At 45.0% G+C, this 15,962-nt stretch overlaps 1 protein-coding gene across 1 annotated transcript in view; it reads right to left on the reverse strand.

Moving 5' to 3' along the window:
* Positions 1 to 8,963: 8,963 nt before the first annotated feature.
* PPP4R2 (protein phosphatase 4 regulatory subunit 2) overlaps positions 8,964 to 15,962 on the reverse strand; it is a gene marked incomplete in the record, with an annotated part of 674,825 nt that continues 667,826 nt past the window's right edge. The window contains 1 exon segment of the mRNA XM_044077974.1: positions 8,964 to 11,733. Coding sequence (XP_043933909.1) covers positions 11,423 to 11,733 — 311 coding nt within the window.

Consider the following 15,962-nt stretch of genomic DNA (forward strand, 5'->3'; position numbering starts at 1 on the left):
CGGGAAGCGTCCGTGGTTACAGTGGCGATAGGGGGAAGAGGTGCAGAAGGGACGGCCCGTATGGAAGTTCGATGCTTGGAGCAACCATAGTAGCGCCCTTCTGCAAGCCTTGCTGATAGCAATGGGATGGTGGAGAGGAAGGGATAGGAAGGACCATTGCACTAACAGAGTCCATTGCAGGACTCGCATGTTCAAACGGGCGCATGGAAGGAGTGTAATCGCTGCTGCCATGGAGCCTAGTGCCCTCAGGATCAATTCCGCTGGTGAAGCCTCTGAATGAAGGATAGCCCGCACATGAAGTTGTAGATTTTGGATTCTCTCGGCAGTTAGGAAGGCTTGCAAATCTCTGGTGTTTATTCTGGCACCTATGAATTCTATGATCTGTGTTGGAGCCAGTAGAGATTTGCCGACATTGATAGTAATTCCTAGTTGTGGGGCTAGATGGAGAAAGAAGTCTCTGGCCGAGCAAAGTAGATGCCTTGTTGGTGCGGGTCAGGAGCCAGTCGTCCAGGTACGGGAAGACCTGAATTCCCTGGAGTCTCAGGTGGGCCGCAATCACTGCTAACACTTTGGTGAACACCCTGGGGGCTGTGGTGAGGCCAAAGGGAAGGACCCTGAACTGGTAGTGACTGGCTCCCAGCCGGAAGCGAAGGAACCTCCTGGATCGTTTGTCCATTAAGATGTGGTAATACGCATCCTTGAGGTCTATAGAGCACATCCAATCATTCTCCCTCAAAAGGGGGAGGATAGATTGAAGTGTGACCATTCGGAATTTTTCCTTGGTTACTGACAGGTTCAAGCGGGAAAGGTCTAGGATGGGTCTCAGGTCCCCCGTCTTTTTTGGCACCAAAAAGAACCCGGAGTAGAACCCTAATCCGAGCTGGTCTTGGGGGACGGGCTGGATGGCTCTTTTTCTTAGCAGCTGCTGAATTTCTGCGGCTGCGGCCTCCCTGTGATCGGGTGGTACATCGGGGAGGTTCTTGGATTGGGGGACATGGAGAATTGGTATTTTGTACCCTCTGGATATGATGCGAAGCACCCAGCGGTCTGTTGTGATGGACTCCCATGCCGCTAGATGTTTCGAAAAACGCCCCCGACTGCCTCCAGAGTGGAGCAGCCGGGCAACCCCTCAGTGCTGCTGTGCGGGCCGCTCAGAGAAAGGTTCTCTGGACCCGAAATTTCTCGGAGCCCCTCTGCCCCTGGGGCGACGTCCTCCCTGTCCACCTCTGCCACGGTAGGACTGGTTGTCCGGAGCTGGTTGGGAATGTTGTGATTTCCGGAACCACATCTTCTTCTGACCCTTTTGGTTCCTTGAAAAGGACCGCTGGGGAGCAGAGAAGCGGACTCCGACGGCAGACATCTTCCCGTCCTTCTCACTCTGGACAAGCATCTCGCAAACTGTTTTGCCAAAAAGGGCAGAACCATCAAAGGGGGCATTCGCGAAGGACGCTTTAAAGGGCTCTGTAAAGTCGCAATGACGGAGCCAGGCCTGACGTCTCATGACTAGGCCTGCTCCGCTGGCCCTAGCGGCTCCCTCTGTGGCGTGGGACAACAGCCGCATAGAGGTGTTTGAAATAGATCTCAGAGTGGCCATTCAGGTGGAGTACAAATGTTTATCCTCCTCAGACATGGACTCAGGGGGGGATGCAGCGTATTCTTTGATAAGATCCCGCTGCATCCTGATGACATGTGCCATATAGTTCAGAGACCTTACTGAGAAGGTCGCTGAACTAAAGACTTGCTTCCCTAAGCGATCCATCAAACGGGAATCTTTGCTCGGTGGATGGACTGAGGGACTCTCCTGAGCCAATTCCTTCTTTGTGGCTGCTGCCGTCAACATGGCATCTACAGGGGGGCCCTTACTCCAATGTGACCGGTCTGAGGGGGGGGGCTAAGAATCCTATCCGGTCGCTTCGGTATTGGCTCCACGGTGTCCGGATCCTTCCATGCCCTGGTGGTAACAAGGTCCACCAGGGGATCGGCTGGAGGGGACACCCAGGAGGTAGACGGGCCTGCCTCGAATGCCTCCAGAAACACGGACTCGTCAGAGGAAGACTTGGGGGCAGACCACCCACCTCTGATTCTCAGCATCTCCATGATGTCTCCAAAGGAGACATCCTCAGGGGGTGATCTTGGGGAGCCTTCCCCTTCCTCCAAGTCCGTGTCCTCGGTTAAGGACTCAGGTGAGTCCACGTGCCTCCTTTTGCACTTTTGCTTGCGGGGAACTTCCTCTGGGGGACTGCCCGAGGAGGCCTCGCCAGCAACATCTTGTTCCAATGGAACTGTCTGTGACACCGAAGCAGGCTGTCCCTTTGGCCGGGTGATGGAAGCCTGGCCCAGCAGAGAGGGAGTGCAGGGAGGAGTCGATGCAAGGACCGGGGGTCCGGATGCTCTCAACAGAGCCCTCTCCACAACATCGAATGCCGAGGGAGAGCCACTCTCCAATGGATCCGAAAGTCGGCTCCCACTCGGATCCGATGAAGGGATCGGAGCCGGCGCTGAGACCGTTGGATCCGAGGGACCAGTGTGCTCCGACCTGGACGGAGCCGAAGGCACACTGAATCCCCCGGAACCGAAGCTCGGACCACGGCTCCGAGAGGTCGGATCCGACTGACTCGAGGGTAGGGTCGGATCCGAAGTACCAAGTACGGTCGGCGCTGACGCCCCCCACGGCTCCAAGGCTGCTCGGCTCAGAGCGCTCCGAACCCGGGTAGCGGGTTGGAGAAGGAGCAATTGGGTGGAAAAAGGTGTCGAGCTCCCCCCCTAAGGGGAGGCAAGAGCACTCCCATCTGCAGCTGGGCCTGGATGAACCTTCGCATCATCCGGTCCAAGTCTGCATCTGATAAACTGAAAGTGGATCTCGAAGAGGCCACCGAGGCAGGCCTGGAGTGCCGCCTCGATGACCTCGACGGAGATCGGGTCTCCTCCTCCTCGGGCCCAGGGAGAAAGAAGGGGATCGGAGCCGAGGAGGAGACCTAGAAGCAATGGAGGGAGAAGCCAGCTTAGCTGGCGGGGCCGAAACGGAGGTCTCGGCCCGCCGCTTGTGGTGCTTCTCCCTCCTGGCCTCCCTGTCCTCCGACACTTTAGCGGGAGTTTGAGTCCCAGTCAGAGGCAGGGGGGCAGGAGTGGCACCACCACAGACTGTGATGGAGCCACGGGAGTAGCAGAGGTAGCGGAGGCCGAAGCTGAATCCGGGGGTAGAAGTCCTGCCAGGACCAGCTTCAACCTCCGTTCTTTCAGTGCCCTGGGGTTGAACGCTGCACAGATGGTACAGCCCGAGGTGAGGTGTTCAACCCCAAGGCACCGAACGCACCGAGTGTGGCCATCAGCCGGGGAGAGCTTATGGCCACACTCGGTACATTTAGAAAATATGGCTTTTGGGGCCTCAGCCATTCAAAAAGGAAAAGAAAAAAAAACAACTACACACAGGCCCCAAAAGACACTCAACAAACACTCACACACTAGCGACCAGCGAAGGGAGGGTATTAATTAAACAAAAAATAGGGAACTTAACTCAGACACACTTTACAAATGTTAAACAAAAACAGAAATTTCTGACGAAAAAAATTAACTTTTTTATCACTTATCTGCGGAGCTCAAGAAAAGGATCCAGCCATCACAAGAGCGGCAAACTAGATCTGAGGTCATGGAGGGTTAGCAGGGGATTATGGGTGAAGGGAGGAGCTAGGAGCTCGGATCCATTAGCTTGAAACAAGTTGCCGGCTCGGATCCGATATTGGATCCATAACCCACAGGTTGCTGACAAATGAACAATTCTACTTCAGATTCTTTGTTCCAGTTTCCACTTGTGTGGGTCCATGAGGTTTCTGCTTAGTTCGTCTGCCAGTGTATTTAGTTTTCTGGCAGGAATTGAGCTTGTAAATGCACTTGGTAGCTCAGGGCTGTGTTCCACAATGCCATGGCTAGTCTGCAGAGGGGGTAAGAATGTGTACCCCCCTGCTTGCTTATGTACCACATACAACAGTGGTGTTGTCCGTCTTTACCATTAATTGTCCTGGAAGAATGTGGTCCTTGAAGGCTGTCAGAGCATTCTGTGCAGCTAACATTTCTTTTTGATTGATATGCAGGTGCATTTAACTTGTGTTCCATTTGCCCTGAATGCACTTCCCTACCAGGTGAGCCCCCCCCCCCCTCCCATGCATAGTCTGATGTGTCTGTTAGGGTTTGGGTGGCAGGGAGTATTGTGAATGGTAGTCCCTTGTTTTGGTGGAAGGCCTTTGCCCACCAAAGGAACTCTAGGTGCAGGCAAGGTATGATGGGAATCATTGCTTCCTGATCCTTAGAATGTTGACACTGTAGGCTTTTTATATACCATTGTAGTTTCCGCATATGCAGTCTTGCATAAGGAATTAGAAGAATGCAGGAGGCCACAAACCTCAAGGCTTGTAGTATTTTGCCTTGCAGATAGCAGGGTTTTTGTGGCCACTTGTTTGAAGTAGGTTGTCAAATGAATTTGTTTCTCTGGCATGAGGAAAGCTATCTAGGAAGTTGTAGTCAAGCTTGCTCCCAGGAATATAATTTGTTGACAGGGTACCAGGTGTGATTTCTTTTTATTTATGGTGTACCCCAGACAAGTTAGCAACCTTTGTACAAAGGCCAGATGATTCAAAAGTATGTCCTGGTTTTCTGCCTGAATTAGACAATCATCCAGGTATGGGTATATTTGAATATTTCTGTGCCTGCAAAATGCAGTGATTGGAGCTAGGCACTTTGTGAATACCCGGGGCGCAATAGATAAGCCAAAGGGCAGTGCAGAGAACTGATAGTGCATGTAGCCTGCTTTGAAGCGTAGGTATCTTCTGCAAGATTCCCTGATTGGGATGTGCAGGTATGCTTCCTTTAAATCTAGTGTTGCCAACCAGGTGTTTTTGCCTACCATAGGGAGCAACTGGTGAAAAGTTAGCATCTTGAATTTTGGAATCACCAAAAAGGTGTTTAGAGTAGACAGGTCCAGGATAGGACGCCATGAATGGTCTTTTCTGGGTACGAGGAAAAGTCTACAGTAGAAACCTTGTCCCTTTTCCTCTTCTGGTACCAACTGAATAGCCTCCATGCTTAAGACAGTACTTGCTTTCAGGTCTCTGCCCACTGATTTGGGGGTAGATCTGGCCACCTGCTTGGTGTTGGTAACATGTGGAAGTGAAATCTGTATCCCTGGGACACTATATTTAAAACCCATTTGTCCTGGGTAATAAGTTCCCAGTTCTTTGCATGAAGAGCAATCTTTCCCCCCTAAAGGGGCAGTCAGTTGAGAAGTGCTTGGAAGTTTTAAAAAGAAGTCACTGAGACAGTTTACCATAGGGGGGAGTTTTATTACTCCCAGATTTGGAAGTGGAGCCCTCCCCCCCCACTGCTTAGTCCTGTGCGTACCCTGAGACTGAAGCCTGGGATCTCTGCTGGATCTGGGTTTGGACAGAAGGAGGTCTGGAAGAGGCAGGAAAGGACCAATTCTTGGAAGGCCAATGCCTACTAAACCTTGGAGGTTGTACTTGTAAAAAATATTTTAACAGTTTGCATAGATTTAGCTTTTTCCTCCATCTTTTTAAGAACTTCCTCTGCCTTGTTGCCAAACAGGCGGTCCTGGTTTAAGGGAGCATCCAGTAATTTTGCTCTATCATGATCTGGCAAGGATTGCTCCTTAAGCCAAGCAAGCCTTCTAAGTACAGACTCACTTACAGCAGCCCTGCAAGATGCCTCTAGGGAATCAAAACAACACTGCAGCGTATGTTTTCCAACTTGTTCATCTGAATGCAGTAAATCCTGTAAATCCTTATTTGCAGCACAATCAGGAATCATAATTTTCTGTTTAAGCAATTCAATAATATGCTGCTGATACTTTAACATATGAAACTGGCAGTTTAAGGCCCTAATGGCCAAAGTTGCAGAAGTGTACACCTTCTTAACCCATCTATCCAGCACCCTGGAGTCTCTATCAGAGGGGGTAGGATTTTTGGCAGTAGTAGCTTTAATGCCCTTGGCTCCCTGTGAAATGGTCTCAGGATCCGTAGTAGGATTTTTAAAAAGGAACTTGTGAGAGTCAGAGACCCTGTAATATCCATCAGGATTTCTGGGAGCAGGAGGTAGAGAGTCAGGGGCCAAGCTAGGTTCCAAAAAGGTATCATCAACAATGTCCAGTACAGGAGGTAAGGCTAAAGGCCTGTACTGGGGCAGGAATAAGAAATCCCTAGGCCTCTTTTCAGAATCAGAGAAATCCTGACTTTCCCAACAAAAATGCTCCCTGAGAGTATGCAAGGTTTTACCAAAAGAGAAATCCTCTGGTGGGGAAGCAAAGGGAATAGAGTTCTCAGCATCAGAATCCTCATAGGTAGATAAGGGTAAATCCTGGTCATCAGAGGAAATAGAAAATTCAGAATCCTGGTCAGAAGTATCATAAGCAAACTCAGTACTAGGTCTCTTAGAGGGGGAAGTCTGGCTTCCCCAGTTTAAAGTAATAAGGTCTTCAGCCATTCAGGCATAGAGGCCTGACCATGCGGTCTGGGCGTCAGTTTTCTAGTCATGGTTTGAGTTTTAGGCCTTGAAGAAGAAGATGGCATGGGTTTAATATGCAAGTCAGTAGGCCTGAATACACCCTCAGAAGCCGATGCCTGCACAGTGACTCTGGACCCATCCAAGGTAGAGACATCCGCAGGTTCCACAGTTGAAGCATCTCGTGGCATACCCATCTCCGAATGGGTCTCAGTAGAGGCCTGCGATTCTGAAGTAACGGGTATCAGGGGCTGCAAAAGCTCCTCACTGAGTACTGGCGAACTGGCGACTGGCTTAAGAGAAGCATAGTCGGCAGCTTTGGACCTAGGCGACCTGTCTCGGTCTTTATCTTTGTGTTTTTTCAGAATGTTGGTAGTCTGATGGCTTACCGAAGACATAGCAGGATAATTGAACCGAGAACCAAAATATTTAGAAGCGAAAATATACCGACAGATAGTTCATGGTTTAAATAAGGCAGAAAACTGACAGCGAGGTACATGGTGGTCAGGGTCTAGGCAAGGAATACAGTATGAATGAAAATCTTTATGAGGTATTTGCTTTCCACAAGTAATGCAATTTACTTTTTCTGATATCGGTTTAGAGCAAGAAAAATTTTCCCCAACGGGGTACTTAACTTTTAGTTGAAGACTTCGGTTCTGAAACTCGAAAACGAAAATTTCAAGAGTCAGCCGATCGGTACTTGCGAACTGCTTCTGCTTCGGGCACCGCACAGCAAGAAAGACTGCTCTAATGGCATTGGCTGCATGTTTTATATCCCTGACGTCACAGAAGAAGGGACAACAACCGATGCAGGACCCAAGACTTTGTTAATCAGGCCGACTGAGGGCTACTGCAAGCAGATAACCCAAATGTGATGACTGCAACAGTGAAACACGAAGAACATCTGAGCTCTCCCTCAGAGTTTGAAGCAATAAATAGGAGAAAACCATGCATCTATCCTTTCATCTTCCTGTCCAGGTTCAGTATCTTGAATCTCTTAAGGAAAAGAGGCATTTCCTCTTTCTTTAAACAGGTTTAGTTTTCTCTTTCTTTTTGACAGGCAAATTGGGGCCAATAGTGTCATTCATAGCAAGCAGCACGTTCCCCTGGGTTAGGCACCGGATTCTGACCAAACAAGTCTTCCCTGTTCCTTCTCTTATGACTGACAAAAGTGGCTCTGCCTTGTCTACTACAGGGACTCCACCAGTCACAAAAGATGTTGCTAACCCCTGGTCTATACTGGCTGTAACTGCTACACCAAAGGGATCCAGGGTAAATGAGTGGTCTGAGGAACCAGCTTGGCCACAGCACTTGCTCACCTGTAACTGTGGCAAATCACTAGCCAGCTATGGTGGCAGAAGTGGTTAACTTTTTCCTTTTGTGTCTGGAAGAAAGACTGAGCGTGAGACCAGTAGACTTTCACGATCAAGCCGAAATTGTTCCTCTTTCACAGGTTAAACAAGCAGCATTAAGCTAGTAAAAACGTAAGTCACTTTTTTACATAAAAACACTGTAAAAAGCAAAAGTACACTTGGCAAACCCCACAAAATAAAATAAATACAATTTCTCCACAGAAAAAAAAGCTTTTAACAGAAAGGAAAAAAGTGTCCTCTCATTTAAATGTACAGTTAACTCTCATGATGGTCTGTTAAAACACAAACTCCAAGATCAAAAATAACTTTCCTAAGCCAAAAAAATACAATAAAAATACATCAATACATTTTTTTTTACCCAAAGGGAACTTGGCTTGCCTAGCAAAAAAAAAAAAAAAAAAAAAAACCACAAACAAGCAGACTGTCAATCCTTGAAAGCCTGCAGAGGAGTGCTCTAACTGGAAAGCTCAGAAGGGCTTGCCACCCAAATCTTTCTTTTTAGTCAGATCAGCTCGAGCTGACTAATGGTTTGGGTGCATGGAAGGTGCGTGAAGCTCTGGAAGCTGGTGGCTGTTACATCCCCAGCAGGATATAATCCATATAGCTAAGGCTACTGCAGCAATTATGAATATGATGAACATCTTTTCCTTATTGTTTTTCCCCAAACACCCTTTTCCTATCTTGCTTTTTACTTTTTCTTTCAACAGAGACAAGGAGTAATGCTGCTTTTATAATGGAAACACTGACACCAGAGCAGCAGCATTCTGAAACACACTAACTTTGATTGCATGAAACAGTCCCAATTCATGACCAATGTCCCTATGCAGAACCCCTAATATTGCTTTAGGACAAAAAGGATGGACACTACTGAACTGCTTTCCAATTTTAAAGATCAGAAATGGTAAAGGCAAGTTTACCCTGGTAGTCCCACAGAATGCACACTCATTTCTATTTGCTGTACAATTACATCTCTAGCACAATGAAAAAGTTTCACATGGACACACTGATCACAGCTTTAGTTATCAATGCTAATTTGGGTTAACATATTTCTTTCTTTGCAACAAATTCAGTCCATGTTCTGCATACTTTTACACGTTTATTAAGTATATTTATGCAGCAAACAATTCCCTTCCAATCAGACAGCTAACAAAAAGCACTTTTGTAGCCAACTTAAGGTTTGCTTTAATCACAGTGGTCACTTTACACAAACTATAAAATATGTCAACAGTTTAAACAGTATAAGGAGAATTATTAATTACATGGCATGGTCAGCACTTCTGGTATTCATTGGTCTAACCCTCATTACTAATACATTTTAATTAAGTACTTTTTGAATGACATGAATAATTAACATATGCCATCAGCTCTTTACGCTGCACATGTCTAAATTGCATTTAATGTAAACAAGATGTACTCAAATTTTTTTAGGATTTCTCCTCAACTGCACATTAACCATCTGTTCTATTTTTTCCCCTCTATAACAGTCATTCCATACTACCCATCATCTGCTGTGAACACCTGTGTAATAAACTAGGCTCCAAGCATTCAGGGTAATAATAATCACCTCCACTTTAAATCCCATGTCACAATCTTGACTACATAAAGAAATATTCAAATATCTTAAGATAGCACCCCCTCCCAAACACATCCTACTGTTATTCACATTTGACTTTATTGCAGTAAAACATCAAATGAAATGCTACATAAGTGCAAGTGGCATCAAAACAAAACTATTTTTCAGCCACAGAAGCCACACTTCAACAACTTTAAGAAAACACAACTGTAAATAAGGCTAGAACAGACTATGCAAAATTATTTCAAGCTTGCCCATCCTACCATCTGAACACAAACACAAGTAGTCTACTAAAGTAATAAGCAGCATACAAAGATCCTCAACATCCTTTCAAAATCAACTGTTTAAGTGCTATTACATACATTGAGCTTTAAGCCTAAAGCTAAGCCAAAAGAATGAAATCTTGCATGTTGATTTTGGATAAAATGAACTCTTCTGTATTTCATATTAATATTTATTGCTTTATATGAATACTGTACTTTAAGCCCAAGCATTCAAGTTTACACACAGAATTTATACAATTATATACCGTTTCACAAAGGCAGTGTACACTTATTACAATCTACAAAATTTAAAAATTCTAAATATCAAAAGGTGCAGTTGAAACAAGTACAAACATAGCAACCAGTATATGTAACCAAGAGTTGCATCTTGAATAATTATTTTTTACTCATGAAAGTATCTGAAAATAGTGGGAGCAATTGTGCTTTATGGTACTCAGAAAACTACCAAGTGGCATGCTCAAATATTTTTTCAGTGCTTTGCAATAAACCTGAAAACTGTAACAATGTCTGTAAAAGTGGGAAGTTCAAAGAAATATATTCCAACTAACTTCAAAACTTAAATGCAAATAATCGTAAATTAATGCACCCTTAAAATTTAGTCCAGCTAAGCTCGGGTGCAAAGCTATGGTAGTATGGTTTTTCATTCCAAAAGGCTGGTAACATATTGCCTTCACCATACTATAGAATGTTAGTGAAAGCAACATTCAAATACATACAATGCCATACAACGAATAGAAAGGCATGCAAAGTATTTAATTCTTATAAATACTCACTCATCAGGCCACAATGCAACCACACTATGAACATAAAGGCTTAAGCAAGCATTGAAAGTAAAGGAAATGTGTAATGGGTAACTGAAAGTCGCCCACTTTTCTTGAATATTTATTATATATAAAAAAAAAAAAAAAAAAAAAAAAAAAAGGCATTTACTAAGATTTTAGTAAGGTACACAGTTTGAACTAGACTCTTGGAATGTGGCATCCCTGGTATTTCAAAATACTGAAAACGGTCAGGATTTCAGATGACCAGATTTTATTTGCTTAATCCAGATGCAAAAATTTGTTTTTCCTTGCAAAAAGGTGACCTAAAACTCTTCTTGAGATACAAAAGGTTAGTCATCCTGTTTTGAAGCAGAAAAATATAGTGTATGACTATAAGAAATGTGTTCTTATTCACAACTGTTTAAATACAACTTTAGGAAATGTAACTTGAAATCTGGAAACCTGAATGAAACCTTACAGTACAAATATAAAATCTGGAAATGTGAATGAAACCCCACAATACAAACACTGAAAACTGAAACTATGACCAACTATGAAAAAGCTGCTACAGCTGTCTGGGGGAATTAAGACAACACAAGAATGTTGCATACATATACTAAATGTGATGCTGCAAAAGTTGTCAAAATGATAGATTTTTTTTTTTTACCTTCCAGTTTAAAAACTTTAATTCTAAATAAAAAAAAACCTCTATACACAGCCACTGATCTGACCAAACCAAAAAATATTCAGCGGTAAACATAACCTGAAAGAGCTTGTATTTATTGACAGTTTGTAGGATTTACAACTCTTCCAGGTTTCCTTCCTTGGAAAAGTATAATTTACAGTTTGCTTCTCCTGGAAAATGAAAGGTCCACTTTATTACATAAAATATATTACACAGTGTAAAACTGGAGCCTTTAGTGATTAGTCCTGCTCCATAGGTTCTTCTGTTGCGTCATCACTGTTTTCCATACAGATTTCCTGGGGCACTTGTGGCATTCCACTAGTGCAAGAACCTAATTCTTCAGTCTCACTGCTGTCTACACCACTACTTGTTACAAAATCACCATCTTCATTAATAGTGTTGGTTTCTGAATGCAAATCCTTCTCCAGATGAGACTTGTCAGACTGATCCATCTGGGTATGGTCATCTGATTTTTCTATATGTGCTGTTGCAGCCTCGCTCACATCTTTCCTTTTTAATGATGGCGTCTCTACCTGTGTACTGGATGGCTCTAGAATTAAGCAAATCACATATATAAATCTTTACTTTATACGCAACTTGAAAAAAAGAACAGGAAAGCTACAAGAAAAAAAAATGGAATACAGTAATGCAGAATAAACATAACACTAGCACTTTCTAACCTTACCCATAGCAGTCTGGGGTGCAGTCTGGCACCAAGATACTGGCACTTAGCCAGTGCTTCATGTCACTTTTTTGAAATCCAAGTGCCCAACTCCACTGCTTTTCAGGGGTAAAAATACTTTCTTTCTCTGCACCCTCGGGTGAGTTCCAACCCAAAAGATATCAGACTAGCTTTTGAAATGCAAGTACTTCAACTTATGAAAATGCAGAAAATGTATTGACAGAAAGAGGACTTTAGACAGCATAAACACTTGCACCCTTGTAAAGAAAAATACAAACAACTTTATCCACACCTGTATTTTATCTGTCAGATTCTCATAAAGTAGCTTAGAGTTTGTTTCTAAGAACACTGCTGGGTCAATAGTCCCCAAATATCTACAGTTTAATACCATCTCGGCCTTTACCCCGCCCCAAAGTAAAGCTCTAACAATTTTCAACAGGGGAGGAATTTAAGTTATGTACTAACCTTAACTATGCAACTGTGCTGTCCATTTTCATTTTTCCTCAATTAATGGGTTTTGGATCTGACTGCCACACTTTTTGCAGTCTAGGATCAGACTCTTGAGCTCTCCCCTTTACCTACAATGCCCCTAATCACTGCTTTACCTCAGACAGAGTTTGCTGCCTCTGAGCTATGCTTGAAAAATGTAACATAACCTTAACACTGACAGAAAAGGATGTAACAGAAAGAACAGTTGTGTACCTACCCATAAATGTAGATGTTAGAGTGTATTCAGTGTTGCAGTCATTACACTTGGGTTATCCTGCTGGCAGGCTACCCGCAGTCAGCCTGAATTCCAAAGTCCTGGTCCGGCGTCGGTTGCTGTCGCCTCTTCCCTGATGTCAGTGCGCCAGGGGTATATAAGATGCAGCCGACACCATTTTCTTCAGTTTTTCTTGCCCCAGATGTCAGGTGCCCCCATGAAGGTAGGCAATACATATTGCTTATAAAAACATACACTAAAATAAACCAATACCTTCATCTACAAGCAAACACACCACATAGGTTGTATAGGATAGAGAAGTATAGATAAGTCCCAGCAAAGAAAAGGGGGATGGAGGGAGGAGAACCTTGACTGCAACAGTGAATACACTTGAACATTTACATTTATGGTAGGTACACAACTGTACTATGTTCATCATGTTTCACTGTTGCAGTCATTACACTTGGGTTGAATCCCAAAGCTGAGGTAGGGCGGCTGGGTGTAAATAGGATTCGGAGTGGCTATGTTCTCCCCTTGAGTACCTTGTTCCCCATTGGCCCTTTTTTTTCAATTATAAAGGAATTCCCAATACTATTCTAGCATGTCCAAAGGTCAGTTGTCAATCTCCTCTCCGGTCCAGCTGGTGAATCTGGGAATCTTGAGGCAATGTTACAAATGCCTCATGTACACAAACAACCCTCTCCTCCTCCCAACAAATTCCAACACATGTGAGAGATGCAACCATATAGCCAAACTGGAGGCTAAGCTCTCTCAACTCAGTACTGGCGTAACCAGTCAGGAGGAAAAGGAAACCACACTCACTACAATTCCAGTTCACATAGACCTACCACGACAGCAAACCAAACACAAACACACAAAAACATACTCGGAGGCTCTAAATAAAAATCTGCCTAAGCAGCAGAGACCTCCAAAGCAGACACCCAAGCAACCGCACACCCAAAACAAAACACGTGCAACACATAGCTCACAAAGCCAGTGTGCCGAACAGTCACAGCCCTTAAGGCTAAACAACACACCTGATACACTTGTAATAGGTGACTATCGTCAGGCACACTGACGTCCCGCTCACCAGGCTGAACAAGGAGAAGGTCACACTGAGCTGCCTGTCGGGCGCTAGGATCCGCCACATAACACAAGCACTCAGGTCACTCCAAGGCAAGTACAAATATGACTCAGTCATTGTCCATGCTGGTGTGAATGACCCGGGACGTACCTCCCTGGACTACATGAAAAGAGAAAGAGGAGCTCTCTGAGCATGTAGCCCAGGCCGGTATGACCCTGACCTCGAGTAGCATCTTACCCTCACCAAGAATGATGCCACAATATGAAGACAAGATGATCAATTTCAACAATTGGCTTAAGTATTGGTGTCATTCAAAGGGGATCCAATGCCTGTCAGCCTGGGATGACATGCTCGACAAGCCATGATGCTTCGCTAGGGACGGCTTGCACCTATCACCCCTGGGCTTTCAGATATTGGCAAAGGCTCTTGCTACCCCCATAGTGCCTTTTTTAGGCAAGGCTCAAAAGACAAACCCACCTCCATAGGTATCACAAGGGATAAGAAACTAAGAGTAGTGCTACTCAGCGCCAGAAGTCTAAACCTCAAGATGCATGCACTCGAAACTCTCCTTAGCATGGAGAACATCCATATCTGTGCAGTAACAGAAACCTAGTTCAAGGCTCCCGAGAGCACCTCAGCACTACCAGGTTTATACCTCATACCATGCTTTTCGGCCCCAAAACTTGGACCGAACCACAAAAGGAGGGGGGAGTATCAATATTCGTCAAAGATACCAACACCTCCAGGTTGGTGGCACAGCACGAAGCATCAGAGACTATCCATGTGCAACTAACAGTGGGTAAAACTGCCTTCCAGTTTATAGCCTGCTACAGACCACCCTCCCAAACCCAGGAACTCCACTCGGCCTTCCTGAGAACACTGGAAAATATGAAGGTCTCTCCAAACACCATTATATTGGGCGACTTCAGCTACCCAAACAGACTGGGAGCATTACTCTAGCTCCAACACCCTAGCCCAAAGGTTCCTAGAATTTATAAACTCAAATGCTATGGAACAACTTGTTACCACTCCCACAAGAGGGGAAAACATACTGGACCGGATCATCACTAACATGGGGACTCTATGCTCCAGACCAGAAGTGTATCCCTCAATGGTAAGATCAGACCATAAACTAATCTCACTGGATATTCACATCCCGACCCCACCCCCTGTCCAGAAAACCACAGTGAAAAACTTCTCTAAAGCAAATTTCACACTCCTCAAAACCGAGGTAGAATCCTTCAAAGCTCCCGGGCCTGTGGAAAATACGGCCAAGACCGCAGAATCTATGAACACCTTCAGGAATGCATGGATCATGCAATACCAAATAAAACCAAGACCCAATCCTCCAAAGGCAGACGTCCTGTCTGGTGGACCCCAGCCATAAACAAACTATACAACAGAAGGAGGAAGCTACTACATGGAGCAAAATCCCAAAAAAGGAAGGCATCTCTGATCAGTATTAGCAAAAAACTACGGGCACTCATAAAATCGTCTAAGGCCAGCTTTGAGAGAAAAATTGCACAGGACACTAAGGATAATCACAAGACTTTCTTTAGTTATGTTAGGAACCTGGGTGGGAATTCCCAGATATGCTCAGAATTAGTCCAAAATGACAAAAAATACACCGAACCCACAGACATTGCCAACATCCTAGCTGACAGGTTCAGTGCAAACTCCCCCCCCCCCCCCCCCCCACCAAAAGGGCAAATATCTATCCCAGCAGAGTGCTGCCCCCCTGACATCTCAGATGCTCAGGTAAGAGCCGCCCTCTCCAAAGCAAAAAACACAGCATCAATGGGACCAGACGGTGTCCCGGGCTGCGTCCTACATGAACTCCAAGAAGAGCTAAACCCAAACATAAAACTACTGTTCGATCTCAGCCTTACTATAGGATATGTACCCAAAGAGTGGCGTACAGCAACGGTGGTCCCTCTCCACAAAAGGTGGTGCCTCAACGGATCCTGGAAACTATCGCCCCATAAGCCTGACTAGCTTGGTCTGCAAAGCTATGGAAAGGATCATCATGGACCTTATAAATAAAGATATTGGGGACCTACAGACACTGGATCCTACCCAGTTCGGCTTTGTTAAGGGCAGATCCTGCCTCGTAAACCTGGTTGATTTCTTTGAAACAGTCACCAAGGCCACTGACGAGGGGAAGGTGATCCACACAGTCTACCCCGGACCTCGCAAAAGCCTTCGATACAATACCCCACTCGGGCATTATAGATAAGCTCACCAGCTTAAATATAAACCCCTATGTCACTAGATGGGTTGCAAACTGGCTCAAGGACAGAACCCACATGG

The sequence above is a fragment of the Protopterus annectens genome, chromosome 7.part0 (genome assembly GCF_019279795.1).
Source record: "Protopterus annectens isolate FY-2018-M chromosome 7.part0, PAN1.0, whole genome shotgun sequence".
NCBI lineage: Eukaryota > Metazoa > Chordata > Ceratodontiformes > Protopteridae > Protopterus > Protopterus annectens.